General features: G+C 39.0%; 1 protein-coding gene across 2 annotated transcripts in view; it reads right to left on the bottom strand.

Moving 5' to 3' along the window:
• Positions 1-5,934: 5,934 nt before the first annotated feature.
• Positions 5,935-16,948, bottom strand: part of LOC133856991 (dnaJ homolog subfamily C GRV2) — a 29,352-nt gene continuing 18,338 nt past the window's right edge. For both annotated transcript variants that reach the window (XM_062292069.1, XM_062292070.1), the window contains 4 exons: positions 16,819-16,943; positions 7,645-7,768; positions 6,975-7,043; positions 5,935-6,486 (listed from right to left, as the gene is read on the bottom strand). In XM_062292069.1, the coding sequence (XP_062148053.1) occupies positions 6,283-6,486; positions 6,975-7,043; positions 7,645-7,768; positions 16,819-16,943 (522 nt within the window). In that variant the 3' untranslated portion in view covers positions 5,935-6,282. The remainder of the gene's footprint in view (positions 6,487-6,974; positions 7,044-7,644; positions 7,769-16,818; positions 16,944-16,948) is intronic.

Genomic DNA, 16,948 nt, shown 5'->3' with positions numbered 1-16,948 from the left:
TTCACATCATACCGGAACTATTCTAACAAAGTAAAAATTTAGAGAAGAAACTCAACAATAACAAAAAGAATTTATAGAAGTTAATTTTTTTTTTTTTTTACTTACTGATCAGTAGTGATCTAGAAGGCAAATCTCCTGCTATTATTATTACTTCCTGTTATTATGAAATCCCAAAGAAAAACAAAACGGCAAGAAGCAGAAGTACATGAAGTATTCTTGGTTACAAGCTTCTAAGTGTTCTCTGCATGCATGCATGCATGGAGTAGTACGGATTGAGCACCTCATCAAAAGAACCTCCATGCAATTAAAGCCATCAACACCACTAAGTTCCTGCTCTCAAATAACTTCAGCTTCGTACCATGCATCGTTGCCGCTTGCATTTGCCTTTGAATCTGAACTCAAACCCGACCGAGAAGAAGAAGAAAAAGGAGGAGGAGAAGAATCTGGATCTGCTTCTTTGAAGATCTTTGCGTCTGGCGAATTTGGTGGGAGGTTCAGAATAGCTGGCCGGAAATTAAACAACAGCGAAAGAAGAACATTGATATATAAGTGAAGCAATTAAAGTAACTCTAATCATATTCTAAATTTTTTTAAGCATCCGATTATTCTTATAGTCCAAAAAGAACAATAACACGTTATGTTATTTTATGCTTTAATTTGCTTATTATAATTCCTAAGTTTGTGCATATATACGGTTAGAGATATAATTTACAGGTGGATTCTAATTAATCTGACCCTACATGATCCGGTCAACAAAAGAAAAATGAAAAAATTTACATCTTTCATCACTTTTGTAATTAAATACTCAATTTTTAAAAAATGTCAATTTAGAGTATCTATCTTTTATTTTTATTTTTTTTTAATTTCAACCGTCCTTTAAAATTTTTCGTTAAATCCTAATAAAATTTCAAAAATACGCCTGTTCCTTTTTTTTTTTTTAAAAAAAAAAAATTACACTTGATAAAGTTTGAGTACTTAATTACAAAAGTAATCGATAAAAGATCAGGATTATTAGTAAAGTTTATTCAAAGAAAAACAATCTCATAAACGATCATGGATCTCCACATGAAAACTATATACCAAAATGGTAATTAGTGTGTAAATCACACTCTATAAGAAAAATAACACCATATTCGTATCAAAACTACTATATTGGGCAATGAATGTCTCCCATAAAAAAGGGTACACCCATGTATATGATCATATATATGCTCATTCTCTCATCTCCCTAGCTCGTTCATTATTTATGTTTTTAACAGAATTTTTACTGACTTAAGCTTTGGAAGTATTTTGTTGGCGTCACTCCGATTATTTTTTCCTCTAATTTTCCCTACGGTACCGTTCAAAAATCTGTATCAATAAGTAAAGATAATGATAATTTATGAGTAAGTAGTGTACTTGAAGGGTTTAGTTTGAGAAACTACGTACATGGGCAATCGGAGACTTTAGCATCGATGTTACAAGCAGAAGGCATTTGAAGGGCGAGAGTGGTATTGACAGGAAGAGGCATATATGGAAGAAGGGTCAGTGCTGTCCTTGATGAGGACACACAAGCACTTGGGTTTGGTGGCCTTGAGCTTCTTTGTGTCTTCGCAACACTCTTGTGTTGGCTTCTTTGCAGTGCCGCTCACGTACGGAATGCAAGATGCAAGGCTTGTGAGCTGCTCCGCACACTCACTCTCGTCATCCTCCAATGTTCCCATTGTTGCCGCGGCCATTAATGAGGCCACCGCAATGCACCACAACGTCACTACCACCCTCTTGCATCTGATCATCATTCTTTCTTTGTTTTTGGGCTTCTGGCTTGAATATGGAGTTTGGTAACTTGGGGGTATTTATGAACTCTTGCCCTTATCTTTTGCATATATCTTATAAAATTATTTGTTCAAATTTAAGAGAATACAAACAAGTAATTATGAGAAATTATTTATAAAACTTACTTAATTAAATAAAAATTAAATTGTCTAATCGGTCACTTATTTAGTTAAACAAATCTCATAAAAAGTCTCTAATAATTATGTTCAATTAAATATAAAATTTGATAGGAATTCTAATCCTATCTTTTTGTAACTGGTCTCTTTCAAGCCCAAGTCATTTTTAAGCCACCATTCAATGCAGTATATCTAGGGATATGGAGAAGAGTAATGTCTGACTTGCGAAAAGAAAAGAAAAAGGGTAGTGGATGACTTAATTGTCAAGGATGCCTTGAGAAATGGATTCCACGTCCCAAGAAGACATGTTAAAATTTTTAAAGCTTGCCATTCCCAAGGAAATTCCCTTCATTTATTTCTTAGGAAAATGCTCAAAATACTTGTTGTGCACAACAAGTCCACTTCCACAAGATTTAAGTTTCTTTTTCTTGAGCAGATTACTATCCTTTCAAATTTCTCTTATCATCAGATCTAACGGTAAAAAACTTGCTACTATTTCTAAGATATTGACGAAGTAGCTTTCCAAGCAAAATTTCAAAAAAAGAAGAAAAAGAAAATGACGGTCTTAGCCTTCTTCCTCTAGCTTCAATCACAAAATTCAGTCTTGCTATGCTTTTAGCGTTCTCATTGGTTGGATTTTTTGTGTCCGAGCAATCATAGGAGACCTCACCGAGTCCAGCGCCAGAACTTGGTGTCGACTCGTCGCCGCCATATGTCGCTTCTCTGGCGAGTCCACCATCGACTTCGTCTCCTTCGGTACTTTAGTTGGTGGATCTCACTTCAGACTCCCCTTCGACACTGTCACCATCGACCTTCGACGTTGGCTCCTTCCGCCCTCAGAGACCTCGTCACATATCGGCCAACAGCAATGGACATGAAGGCAATGGCTCGTCCGAGGGAATCTCTCTCCAGTAGATCTTGCCGGCTGTCCATGAGTCCATCTCTCTCGAGCGTTGATCGTTCCTTTCTCCCTTCTCGTCGGCTGTCTATCTCTCCTGAGCTCCAGCCGGCCGACGCTCCCCTCCCCATCTGATTTTAGGGCATTTTCATCTCTAGTTGGTGTTCAACCGGAGATGGTGAAGGGAAATTTCGTCTCTATTTTCATGAGTTTGTTTTGGATTACTTTAGCATTTATTTCATGTAGACAGCTAGCACATTATGAACCGTTATATGTAAAGCATGGTTAGGATTTAACAATTTGAGAAACTCAAATGTAAAAAAAAATTGAGGGGATCCTAATCCCACACGTACTTGATGGTGAGTCCTCTAAGTGTTCACTCTCTCACAATTTACTAGGTACCTAAATTTTTAGTAATTTGAACAATAAATTATTAAAAATTCAAATTCTTGATGTCACGTGACGAATCCTTACCACTTTATATTTAAAGTCGATTTTAAGGCATGTTTGAGATTATATTGAAAATAGAACTTTTATCTATAAGCTCTGCCAAAAAGTTTTACTAAAAAGTTGTTTAACTTATTGGTAACTATATATTTGAATTGCTTTGAAGTTGTTACCGTTGTTTGGTAGCAAATCCAAAAAAAGTGCTTTAAAAAGCCCCCCAAAAAAAAAATGATGTGTAACTTTTTTTCTTTTCTTTTTTTCTTTATATATATATATATATATATATATATATATATATATATATATATATATATATATATATATATATATACATATATTATATAATGGTTAAAATGATTTTTTTTTTAATGGTTTAATTTTATTCTTTTAACTCAAATTATGTAGTTAATGTCCAACATTTTGCCTTTTTGGTTGCCTATAGGGGCCTTCAAATAACATTCAACAACGTTGATACTTTAATGTATGGTCTGCAATAATTATTGTCATAAGAAATTTCCAGTACATAGCATAAATAATCACACCATCACTTGTATCATCAAGATGGTAGCCCAGAAGATGGTGCCCAAGATCCCTAGCTTTCCGGTGGCACTTCTTTAAACAATATTTCTACCTTAATTCACAACATGAGTCAAACCTGTTGTGCAAAACTTAGCTGCTTCTGGAATTTCCCACCAAGCATTGGGCACATCAATTATCTTTTTCAATGGATCCCCCATCCATTGCCGCCAATTTCCTTGCCTACCAAATACCAATCTCATCCAAATGTTAAATAAAGCACTTAATTACTATGATTTGTTATACGGACCCCATTGATCTTAGAGTTGGATCACCAAAAATTTGTATGCTACTCAAAACAATTTGTTGATCAAACCAGGGAAACCGGCCCGTGATCTAGGGCAGTATGTTCATGCTAAAAAGTCTCCTGATTCATCACATTGTCCTTGACTTTCAAATTTTGCCTTGTGGGGATGATTTTTTTTCTTTTTCTTTTTTTAATTTTTTATTGAATGTAGTATTCAATCATTTTTACAAAAATATTACATGTTCAAGACACAAGAATTCGGATTCATCTATTATATATATGGAAAAGGGTACTTGATCGTTTGTAACCAATTTTAACGCATGGTTTGCCTGTAGAAAAATATTTGGTAGTAATACAACTTTTACTCCAACCTCGTTACATACTCACATGACAGTTCCTATGAATACCAGTGTCATATAGATGAAAAAAATTAAGAAAATTTAATAGGTATATTTAATTAGTTAGTGGTTGATATAGCAAGTGTTACGTGGATTGCTACACCAGTTTATAAAGAATTTGTAGTAAAAACTGTATTACCTCTAGGCTCTAGCAACACTCTTGCTTGTAACGCAAGGAGCTTTCTAGGTCGTTACTGAAATAGTTGCCAATTGAGTGATACACTGATAATTAATAACAACAAGCATTTACATAGAATTTGTTTATTTTATTTTTAATTTAATATGGGGTAAGGGTTACAAGAAAGCAAAAATAAAGATGGGATAGACTCCCCAACAATAAGCTCAAACAGAAAAACAGTGCTTGAAATAAGTACAACAAATTAGCAAATGGACCAAAAATTGGCACGGTCCTTTGCATCTTGAGCTGAAAGCCAAGAAATGGGCCGCAAAAGGCGGTTTCTAAAGCAGACCAAAAGACTAGCCTGCTTGAGGTCTTCTGCAACAACCAACTGGAGACTACTGAAAGAGGAGAAGCACTATTGGCGATCGATCTGGATTTGTCGATGAGGAGATATGATCTCCAGTTGAAAGGTCTCCACAACAAGAAAAAAACATATAGATAGACGGAGACTGTAACCCACATAATAAAACAACAAAAGTAAAACACTGCAGCTCTGTTGGAGAAAGGAGGCCCACTCGAGGGGGAAGAGGAGTGAGCGGTGCAGTGTGGAGGCCGGAGATGGTGGGAGAACAATGTGTCGAAAGTGGAGGTTGACGATGAATAAACTCAGATTTGTTTTCCATGGATGAAGTGTGGGACGCATAGCAGGAGGAAAAGGAAAAAGGACGATGGCAAAGAGTAGAGGCCGGAGAGAAGCCGAGCTTGTGGTGGTCGAGCTGTACTTTATGAAGGAAAACCAACAAAAAAAACCTAAGAACAAGAAGCTATAGAAAACAAAGAAAAAAGATGGGACAAAAAGACGGAGGGTTGGGAGGAGGGAAGAGACAAAGCTCATCCCTCCTCCCTGGAGCACACGCACCAAGCGGAGAGGAGCCTCGTGGGGAGGAAGATTTTTCTAAAGGAAATATGAGAGCTTCCCTCTCTTAAAAATGTTGAACTGCTAAACATTTAAGCGTTTACATAGGATTTGAATTGTGTCAAGTAGGATACAAACACAAGCAGTATCTATATAGGACAACGTATTCTAGCTTTCGCTTTGTATTTTTATTTTTCTCAACTCCTTTCAAAATTTAAGAATAATTCATCGTCGAAATGTATGAATGCCCGTATGCCGACATGTTTGACAAAGGAGAAAGGCTATCCAAACATCTTAACGGATAGAAATATGAAAAAGGGCAAAAATTGCTTCTATAATCCGAGAGAGTCCACTGTAATTTAAGCACATAAAGTAGAAAAGCACAAGTGAAGAAAACAAATAAGGAAAAATAATTAAAATGTAACTTGAGAAGAAAATATGCATTGACGAATTTCACACAAAATCACCTGACCTCTACATTGAAAATTGGGCAGTAGAACAACTCAATTTACAGAAGGTATTAATTCCTCTTTACATGGCAAAGCAAATAAATTAACCCCTTCCACTTCTTTTTTTTCTTAAAAAATTGCAATCACTACCTGATTATGTACCCCTGAGAAAGAAGGAGTCGGTAGGCCAAAAAGAAACAGGAAAGGAAAAAATTATTGAACTGTACAGTGTGCTATACAATGAGTAAATATAACATTTGATATATGCTTCTTGACTATGGCTGTCTTCAGTTTTTGTACTAAGAAGTATGCTCATGCTTCCCATTTGAGTCAGATGTTGAAGCAGGAGGTCTTGAAGGAGCAGATTGTGGTGGGGGAGCTGTAAGGGCATAAGTAAGTCTGGATGAAGAGTTTTCAATTAGACCAGCGACTCCAGCAGCAGCAGATTGAGCATTTGAAGGTAGGAAAAGATCGTGTTTCTGGTCTTTATAAGCACCCCAAACCTGCAAAATGGGCAGCATGGCCAGCAATTGAGTCAACCTATTTCTTTAATTTTAAAACTAACATCTCTTCTAATCAAACATTCCTTGCGCTCCTGTAGAGATAGCTAATATTTTTTTTTTTTTTAAAAAGCCGAATAATGGCATGGGTTTTGATCTGAGTGAAAAAAAGTTATCAATTATTAAGGGCCGGAGTGATCAGTATTACTAGAAACTCAGCAATTGTGGGCAACAACAGAAAAGAAAAAAGAAAGAATCTACAAGGATGATGCAGTAGAAACTAAAATGAACCAGTATCTCATGACTAAAATGTGTGCTTTCTATTACTAAGCAAAGAGAAAATATAAGATCATCAGGATATGACAGAAAATTTCAGGATGAACATTTCAAGAACATTCTCCAGACAATCAGGTTCATTGCTTGCAAAATATGGAAAAAAAAGTACCAAAACATTAAGACTTGAAAAAAATGAAAAGTTTGTTAAGACTTACATTAGAAGCATTCAATATGTCGCGCACTTTAGTACAGTGGGCCCCTTCGGTCGCAAATGCGTGCAAAACCTGGATAAACACATTCAAGTAAATGCGTGAAATTTCTAATTTTTGTGAGGATGAGATGTGATAGCCAATGTGTGGAACAAGTTGTAAATTCCTAACAAGTAACATATAAGTAAATGCATTGTAAAAAACAGAGAATGTTTTCCAAATAACATAATAGAAGAGGGTGCCCTTTCACTGTACATTTCAGAAGAACGGGACAATGCATATAACAGTAAAGGTTTATCAAGTCTTAGATAATCTAGAAGGCATGGGGTAGTTATGGGCCTTTAATGGACAAGAGGAATTAAAACAACAATCACTAGAACAGAGGTAATGACATTATAATTACAATCATTCTCTGATCAAATAACATTATTATATTGAGAAACTACAATGAAGGGTAGCCTCCCCCTCCCAAATTGCTCGCCTCTGGTGGGTCAAAACCAAGACCGTCCCCTATTAGAGGTATAGATGTAACATAAGACTACAAGGGCCCTTGGTATGCTAGAACTTTTGACCATGCTTGTACACTAGAATAGAGACATTTGCTCAACACTTTAGAATAGCATCAACAAAACCCAATAAAAACCTCATACAATATCAAAATAGTAAATGTTCTAACCTCAATTGCAAGCACCCTGCCAATAGATGCTTCAGATTCGTTCCACTTCATCTGAGAGCAAAGTCCATTCCTTCCCCCAGCCCTCCAATCAAGAAGGCCGAGAAGTACTTCAACAAGACCAACCCTACATTATTCACACAATTTGATCTGGTATCAGAAAGCATAAAAATATAAATTTTATATGAAAAAAGAAATCACGAGATTAAAAATTCCTCCGAGAAGAGATGCCTCAATAAGGTTTATATAATCTATTACAAATTCTACATCAGAGAAAGACAGCTACAATAATTGGAAGTATGTCCGCAGTAGTTAACATTATTCAGTAGGCAATAACATGTTATCTTCAAGTTGGCACAGGTAAAGACCTCCTAATAAGGTGACATCTTCACATTGGCATCACATTCATTTTATCTAACATTTGCACGTGAAGCCTTTATTGCAATTAGTCAAAAGATGATAATGGCTTCAGATTCACCAATTTTTAGGTGATTTCTTATCCCAACTCTAGAAAGATTAAATGCAACTTTCTCAATGATGCAACTATGGAATAAGAGTCAAGTTGCTGTCTCTAGAGTGATTCTTAGTTCTGGCAGCTTAAGAGCTTTTCATATGTGGGGGTGGGGCCATCATGCGACATCTGATTGAAGCAAGACCTATGCTTTCGAAGCTTATATCATAAGTGTCTTAGGATCAAAGCAGTTTCTATATTGACTACCTAGTTAATGAGTAACAGACACTTTTTATGTGTCAAGGCAGATTGGAATTCTGGCACAATAATTTTATTTTATTTTACATTATTTTCTTAATTATGTTTAGTATAGATTGTTCTAGAATTTCGACTCTAGTAGGAGTCTTTTATTGGATTATCTTCAGCTTTAGTTTATGAGTCATATTAGGAGTCATAATCCTAATAGGTCAAGAGTCGATCTATATAAAATTGCTCCATTGTATTCAAAGAATTCAAACTCGAATAATGGAATTATGAGTGATTTGCATATGTGCCTAGTGTTCCTCTTTATCTTCTTCTTCTTCGGAGTGATATTATTCTCTATATTATGGTTCACCACACTGTTTGCACAGCCCCTGAACAGCAACAAAGTTCCCTCTTTTTCTTCTTTTTTATAACCCCATATCAAACCTTTCTCCTGACATATCAAAACCCTAACATCCTGCATACTTTCTCTACCAAATAGACACCAAAAACCCATCAAAACAAGGCTTTAAAGTTATATTATTTGCAGCTGTCAAGAAATCCTGCAATCTGCTTGTTCTCTATTTCAGCCCTTCTTTGCAATTCAATCATAACTTTTCAAGCTGTAAACAAACCACAAGCATAAACCATAATCTCCAGTTCTAATACCCTGACTTTCAAATGACAAGCCCACAATGAGCACCAGTTACATCAGAGAACCTATAAAACTATCATTCCGAACATTTGGTCACCAGTTCACAGCATTCGAGAAATAAAATAATTTTCTTACATTTAAACCACAATAACAATATAGCAAAATGGCCATAGTTTCACTATTTCTCTCATTTCTGGTAAAACATTTCCAATAAAGGAAAATATGACCAATGTATGTGTTGTCGAGTATCAACTATACTCGACAACACATTCAATTTAACCTTTTTTTTATTAAAAAAATTGAAATAATAAAGTTCATTAATGGATTCTAATATCATTAAGGTTTAAATTGAATCTAAAGCCCCAGCTGGGCCGCTACAGAGGTCGACACTGCTAACTAGGCGTTGCCCTCTTGCTCGAAAGTGGGTTTTAAAGATAGTAGAGAATTAAGAAGGCTGTCTTGCTCCATTAATTATGAAGCAAAGAGCGGTAGTGCGAGCCGTGGTAGAGTCAAAGGGAGGGCTGTCGATGGTAATTTATGAAGCCCAAGCTGCTTTCATGATACTTAAGAGGGTCAAATGAGGGTGACAAGCGCTTGAGAGTTAAAAATTTGCTTAGACAATGAAAGGTGGGTATTATTTGTTTGCAGGAATCTAAATTGGAGCTCATTTCCAACAGTGTTGTGTGTAGCCTGTGGCGGTGTTATCATCTGGATTGGTGCTACTCAGCCTCTAGAGGGGCCTCCGGTGGTATTTTGCGCATGTGGGATAGGAGGGTTGTGGAAAAGATTGAGGAGTGTGGAGGAATTTTTTGTTGCCTGCTCGTTCAAAAATGTCAAAAATGGGTTCTCTTGGGCTTTTGCGGGGGTTTATGGGCCCAACTTAGATGGTGATAGAAGATTGTTATAGGAGGAATTGGTCGACTTGCTTAGTTGGTGGAATCTGCCATTGTGCATTGTGGGAGACTTTAACATTACCTGTTTTCCAAGTGAAAGGTTGGGTGAAGGCCGTTTTAGCCATGCTACGATGGATTTCTCTAATTTTATCTCTAAGTAGGGTCTCATGGACCTTCCGCTTGTAGGTGAGAGTTTTACTATTAAAGTGTCCCACACCGCCAAAAGATTACTGACCTGGGAAGTTTATAAGTTATGGACACCCCTCCTCTTTCAAGGCGTCTTTTGAGAGTGAGTAAGGCCCATGGACTTTTACATGGTATCAGAGCCATAGGTTTCTTGCGATGATAGGCCTTTCCCTCCCGCTATTGTCCACGTATTTGGCCATTAGTTGCCACACATGAGGGGGCGTGTTAAAGTGTCCCACATCGCTAAGATTTGCTTCACCTGGGTACTTTATAAATCATGGTGTCTTCTCCTTTCTTAAGACATCTTTTGAGAGTGAGTAAGACCCATGGACTTTTACATGGTATCAGAGCAAGTTCCTTGGACGATGTTGAGCATTTCCTTCCCGTTATTGAACACGTGTTTGGCCAAAGATACCACATGTGAAGCGGCGTGTTAAAGTGTCTCACATCGCCAAGAGATTACTGACCTGAAAAGTTTTTAAACCATTGACACCCTTCCTTTCTCAATGCGTATTTTGAGAGTGAGTAAGGCCTATGGACTTTTACATTTACGTGGTCTAACAATCGAAAGACCCCTTCTTGGTCTAGAATCGATAGGTTTCTAGTCTCTCCGAAATGGGAAGCCAAGTTCCTTGGACTATCTCAAAAAAGGTTGCATAGGTTATGTTAATCTGAAAATCATAAAGCGGTCCATATCTGATTCTGTTCTGTGTCATATTTGATTCTGTTCAAAACTCAAAACAAAAACTTTTCTCACTCTCACCAAAAGAATACCATAAGACAGAGTAGATTTAGGGTTTTGGTTCTGAAATCCCGTTCTTCCAACCAAATCGGTCTGATGTAGAGAGATGGAGAAGAGTTTTACTGTGGAGGCGAAGTCTTTTGCTTTTGGGGTTTTGGATGGGGCGTCGGTGTTGAGGGTGGTAGAGAAAAGAAAAAGCTTTTTGGGCGAAGTTGTCCTGAGTAATCAGTGCTCAAAATGGCTAGTGGCGACGTTGGAGATGCTGTTGGGTATACCGAAAGAACAAGATTTTATCAAGTCATTCCGAGAAGGCTCGAAAGTTCTGATTGCTTGAACGGGTGGGAACAAAGCTGGGTGCTTCTTAGAGGCGACAACCTTTGGGCTGGGCGGTCGGAAAGGGTTCATCTTCATCCCTGAGGGTCGTGGAAGGAGGGGATGGCAGAAATTCTCCGGAGAGTTGAGTAAGGCTGTCGATTTCCTCTCTGCTACAGTGGGTACAGGGCTAGGTTCCTCGTCTTCGTTGACCAAGAAAGATGCGAAGGTTTTAGGGTCGAGTTTGGGTTTGGTTTCAAAGTGGACGGGACCATCCTTTGCGGAGGTGTTGTGCTCGGTTCCGTCCACCGCTATGAAAAAGTTGCCCTCCGTGGGAGATCATCGTTCCGGGTTGAGGGCTTCGTTGGAGGAGCCGGATGCTCTTGTTCCCCTCCCGGCGACGAGTCATGCTGAGCAAGTCCTGAGCTTGGCAGTGGGTTGTTTCGCCTTGGAGTCTCGTCCTTCTGACCCGTTGGTTAAAGACCGGTCGTTTGAATCGCTGGGTAAAAAGCCGTCTCCAAGTTCAAATTCGAATTTAGAATTTTTGATGTTGCGCACGTGGAGCAAGCTGGTCAACGATTTGAAAGTGGTCTTGGGTCGGGCTATTAAGAATTTTTTGGGCCCGTGTGTCGGGTTTGGCCTAGGTCAAAAACGTTCTGGTTTTCGTTTGGCCCGACTCTTGCCGAAACCTAAATCCCGTTCGTCGAGAATCTTGCCGGAGTTGACACCAGAGTCTTTTTCTAGGTTGTCTCTCTTTCGGCCTCCTCCTGGGGGTTTGGTGGTTCCTTCGTCGGGGGAGGGTCTAGTAGCTCCAGGGGCGTCTCCTTTTCCGGCGCCGTCTCTTGCTCTTCTTCGGCTGGAGCCTTCGTCGCTGGCTGTTCCAGGGGCTTCTCCGATTTGGATGTCTTCTCCTGGGTTCTCTCTGGATCGTCATCCTCTTGGGGGTTTGGAGATTCCTTCTCTGGGGGAGGATTTTGCAGCTCTAGGGGTGTCTCCTGCTCTTCCAGCGCCGGTGCCGGTGCCAGCTGTTCTAGGGGTTTTTCCGGTGCCGTTTTCCTTATTGGGGGGAGGGTCTAGCTGTTTGAAGGTAGTTCCTAGCTGGGTTACTGCCCCTAAGCTTTTCGGGTTTCCCCCCTCGCTGGCTCAGGTGTCCCTTCCTCCGATGGTCCAGGTTGTTTCTCTGCCGGCTCAGGTGTCCCCTCCTCTGCGGTGCAATCCTGATGGTGCTTCTCGGACGGTCTCTCAACTCACAACCCCTCCTTCCATTGGAGCCACTGAGTTGGGAGAGAAGTTGCGCTCTTCTTTCCCTGTGGTCTCGAAGCCATTTCAAAGTTATATCAAGAAGGCGAGGATACTTAGGGAAGGGGTTTCGTTGAAGTGGAACGATGTGCTTCTATCAGATTCCCTGAAAGCCTCGAAGTTGGTTGCCGACTTATCTGTTAATAAGGTTGCGGTTGCAGAGCCTCCAACGAAGAAGGTTGCAGAGTCTCCAGTGAAGACGGGCATTCTTAGAAAGGGGTTTCTTAACCCTCGCCCAAAGATGCCAGCTACTCCCGCTTCGCCTCGAAAGGTCTTCGATGTTGGGATGGTTGGGCCTTCCTCCCCTCCTAGAGGTTGTTCCATTTCTTCACCTATTGAGGGTAATAGTTTCTCCCAATCTCGGAATTGGCCGATCGGTTTTGATCATAATTGGGAGATTGTGGTTTGGGAGGAGGACGTTGATCTTTGGGATGTTTCGCCTTTGGATTGGGTGTTAGAGGGCGCTTTTGGTGACGAGGCGTTGGCCATTCGGAATGCCACAGAAGAAGAATTTCAGCGTGACAATATGATATCGCGCCAAAAGTCCAAAGGCAAGAGGGAGCTTCTAAACCTGCATAGCTCTATCAACTATGGCGACGCTAAATCTTCCGCTAGGCGTAGGAAAGGAAAGGGCCTTATGTTGTAGAGTTGTGTGCTTGGGTGGGTTTGTGGGCCATTCATCGGGTTCGGTTTTTGCTTGGATTATTTTGAGGAGTGTTTCTCTTGGGTTTTTCTCGGGTTCTAGGGTTTTTTTTTCTTTTGGGTTTAGGGGGTCTTGTTGGGGGGTTTTTGGGGTTGGTTTGGGTGCTTTTAGGGTTTTTTTTTTGTATTCGGGGGTGACTATTGGGGGTTCTTTTGTTTTATGAAGGTTTCTATTATGCTTGTTAGGGGTTTTCTTGTGGGTTCCTTGTGGTTTTATTGGGTTTTTTATGTAGGCTAGCTGAGTTGCTTCTGTGTATACATCCTGTGTACTTGGGGGCGCCTTACGCATTTTTAATGAAATTCTCTTACTTATAAAAAAAAAAAGGTTATGTTCATACCACTTTCCCCATTCTTCTTGATTGTGGTGGTATTCAGGGGGGGCAAAACATCCTTTAAGTTTGAGAATATGTGGCTTCAGGCCAATGGCTTTTTGGACAGGGTGAGGCAATGGTGGTGGTCATCTTATCGGTTTCAAATGTGGTATCTCAGAAAACTGTGGTATCTCAAAAAAAAATCTCATTTGGAGGAACTGTGTTCTTGACGGTTCAGAGGAAGAGAGGGTCTTAGATGATGAAGAGAAACTGAGGAAGACCGATATCACTGGGGAATTGGAGAAAGCTACTTTAATGGAGGAGATAAGTTGGAAGAAAAATTCTAGGGCTCTTTGGTTAAAAGGGGGTGACAAATGCACAAATGGTTTCCATTGGGTGGCCAATTCGAATAGGACGAATAAATCCATCAAGTCGTTGTCAATCAATGGCTCATACCTTCTGATCAACCAGCAATCAGAGATCACATTGTGCACTTCTATGGCAATCCTTTTTCAGAATAGTTTAGTTGGCACAAGTTGGAAGGCCTCAATTTTGATTCCATTGATGTAAAGGCATCCTGGTTAGAGAGACTGGTCAAGGAGAGTGAGTTCCTTTATGAGGTGAAAGGTATGAACAGTGAGAAGGCCCAAGGCCCTGATGGTTTTTATACGGCGTTCTTCAAAGTTTGTTGGGAGGTGATCAAGGCAGATATTATGGGGGTATTCCACGATTTTCATGCTAGTAGCAAGTTTGAGAAAAGTCTCAATGCCACCTTCATTTCCCTCATTCCAAAGAAAATTGGGGCCATTGATCTTAAGGACCTTCGCTCTATCAGTCCTGTGAGTGGAGTTTACAAGATTATTGCTCAAGTCCTTGCCAATAGGTTGAAAAAGGTCGTCAAGAAGATTATTTCGAAGCCCCATAACACTTTTGTTAGAGGTAGGCAAATCCTTGATTTTGTGCTCATTGCTAATGAATGTTTGGATAGTAGGATAAATTCTGGTGAGCCAAGGGTGCTCTGTAAGCTGAATATTGAAAGGCCTACGATCATGTCAATTGAGATTTCTTACTTGTATTCTTAGGTGCGCTTCTCCGTTTTGGTGAATGGCACCCCGTCCAGTTTCTTTGGTAGCTCCTGTGGTTTGAGACAGGGAGATCCTTAGTTGCCTTTTCTCTTTGTTATTGTTATGGAGGCCTTAAGTAGAATAATTTTTGCAACTGTTGATGGGGGTTTTCTTTCAGGCTTTTTTGTGGGGTTTAGGGAGGTTAACATCTCACACCTCTTGTTTGTAGATGACACTTTAGTTTTCTATGGGGCTAAGCCTGACCACCTCAGCCATCAGCGTGCTTTATTTTTATGCTTCGAAGCTGTTTCCAAATTGAAAATTAATCTGGCTATATCAGAATTGGTTCTAGTGGGTATTGTTGAGAATGTGGATGGGTTGGCTGGCATTATGGGTTGTGGGGTTTCTTTTTTGCCTATGAAGTATCTTGGTCTCCCATTGGGGGCCTCTTTTAGGGCCAAGTCTATTTGGGATGATGTTATTGAAAAAGGATTACCCTTATCAATAGCACCCTTTCCAATTTGCCTACGTTATTTCATGTCCATTTTCCCTCTCCCTGTGGGTGTTGCAAACTATATAGAGAAGCTTCAACGAGATTTCTTATGCAGGAGGCACAGCAAAGAGTTCAAATTTCACTTGGTAAGTTGGTCCAACGTTTGCTCTCCCATGTCCAAGAGAGGTTTGGGGGTTTGGAACTTGGAAGCTTTCAGATGGCTCCAATAAGTGGAATGTTAGCTTTGCTAGAGTGGCTCCTGACTGACATGTGGATATATTTGCCTCGTTCTCTAACTCGTTGTATTCAACTAGTAGCGGGAAGGTGAAGACAAACTTTGGTGGACCCCCTTAAAAAAAGGGTTGTTCAATGTCAGATCTTTTTACAGTGTCTTCGTTTGTATTGATGGTTTTCCTTTCCATTGGAAGAGTATTTGGCGAACTAAGACTCATTTGAGGGTGGTTTTCTTTGCTTGGTCGGGGACTCAAAAAGATCCTTACCATGAACAATCTTAGGAAGTGGCATGTCATTATCATTGACAGGTGTTGGTATGTGTAAGAGGAATGTGGAATTTGTGAACCATCTTCTTTTTCATGTGAGGTTGCTTGCGCCTTATGGAATGTTTTTTTTCAGGTGCTTTAGGCTGTTTTGGGTTATGCCTAACCAAGTAGTTGACTTGCTTGTTGGTGGATTGTTGGTAGAATTTGGAGTGCTGTTGTAAGAAAGATGGTGTCTCTTTGTCTCTTGTGGTGCATTTGGAAGGAAATAAATGATAGAAATGTTGAGGACTGCAACTTGAGAGTCCTTTTTCTTTTATATTCTTTTCCTTTGGGCAACTGCATCTATTTCTCCTTTTTCTTTGTACAATTATCATCATTTTCTTCTTCTTTTTTTCTTTCTAGTTAGCTATGTGTTTTCTCTTGTATACTTCTTATGTATTACTGTACCTAAGGGCGCCTTAAGTTTTTAATGATATTTTAATCACTTACAAAAAAAATAAAAAAAGCAAGATGTAATTTCGGAAAACAAATAACATCTTACTTCTATAGAAAAGAATAAAACTCTTGTGCAATCTATAAATAAATTGTAAGTACCATTAAATCACTACTTATTCTAAAAGCTTAATGATTGTGTTAATTATTTAATTAATATTTTAACATTTCCCTCACATATGGGCTCAAACTCTCCCTTAAGAAGTGAGGTTCAACACGTGGAATATTTAATTGGAATAGGAGGAGAATGACTAAAACAAGATTCAAACTCAAGACCTTTGTTCTGATACCATGTTAAATCACCACTTATCCTAAAAGTGTAAGCTAATAGGAAATTATTGTTTTAATCATTTAATTTTTTATTTTTTATTTTTTTAAGAATCATTTAATTAATTTTATTATTATTTTTTTTTATAAGGAAATATTATTAAAAAAGCGTAAGGCACCCTTGAGTACACAAATAGTATACACAGGAACAACCCAGCTAGCCCACAAAAAGAACCCAAGAAAACCCACAAGGACCCACAACACCCGAAGCCCACAAAAACCTAAAATACAGTAGAAGCCCCCATTAAACATCCAAACCTGCCCCCATTCTAATACAATTAATATGCATTTCAAACACATGACTGTTCAAGTGTGTCTGCCTAAGTGTATTTTAGCAAATCTCTTGGTGCAAATAAAAGAGTTTTGACATTCATTTGGATCTGCAAGGCATAGATCACGCCACAATTGAAACTAGAAGTAAACCTTTTTTTTTTTTTTTTTTTGATAAGTAAAACTAGAGTAAACCTATGGATTGATTAATGAACCTATAGCATGGAAGTTACTCACTTAAGTCCTTGTGCAACAAGAGCATCCCTAGCTCTATTTCCAGCAACCACAACACGTTTTAGTGTCTCAAGAGCTAGTATGCTTCCACTTTGCCATCCAATTGCTTTCATTAGAAGTGGAACAACCTGAA

This window comes from Alnus glutinosa, chromosome 14, assembly GCF_958979055.1.
Source record: "Alnus glutinosa chromosome 14, dhAlnGlut1.1, whole genome shotgun sequence".
Lineage (NCBI taxonomy): Eukaryota > Viridiplantae > Streptophyta > Magnoliopsida > Fagales > Betulaceae > Alnus > Alnus glutinosa.
This window is presented reverse-complemented; position numbering and strand designations above follow the sequence as displayed.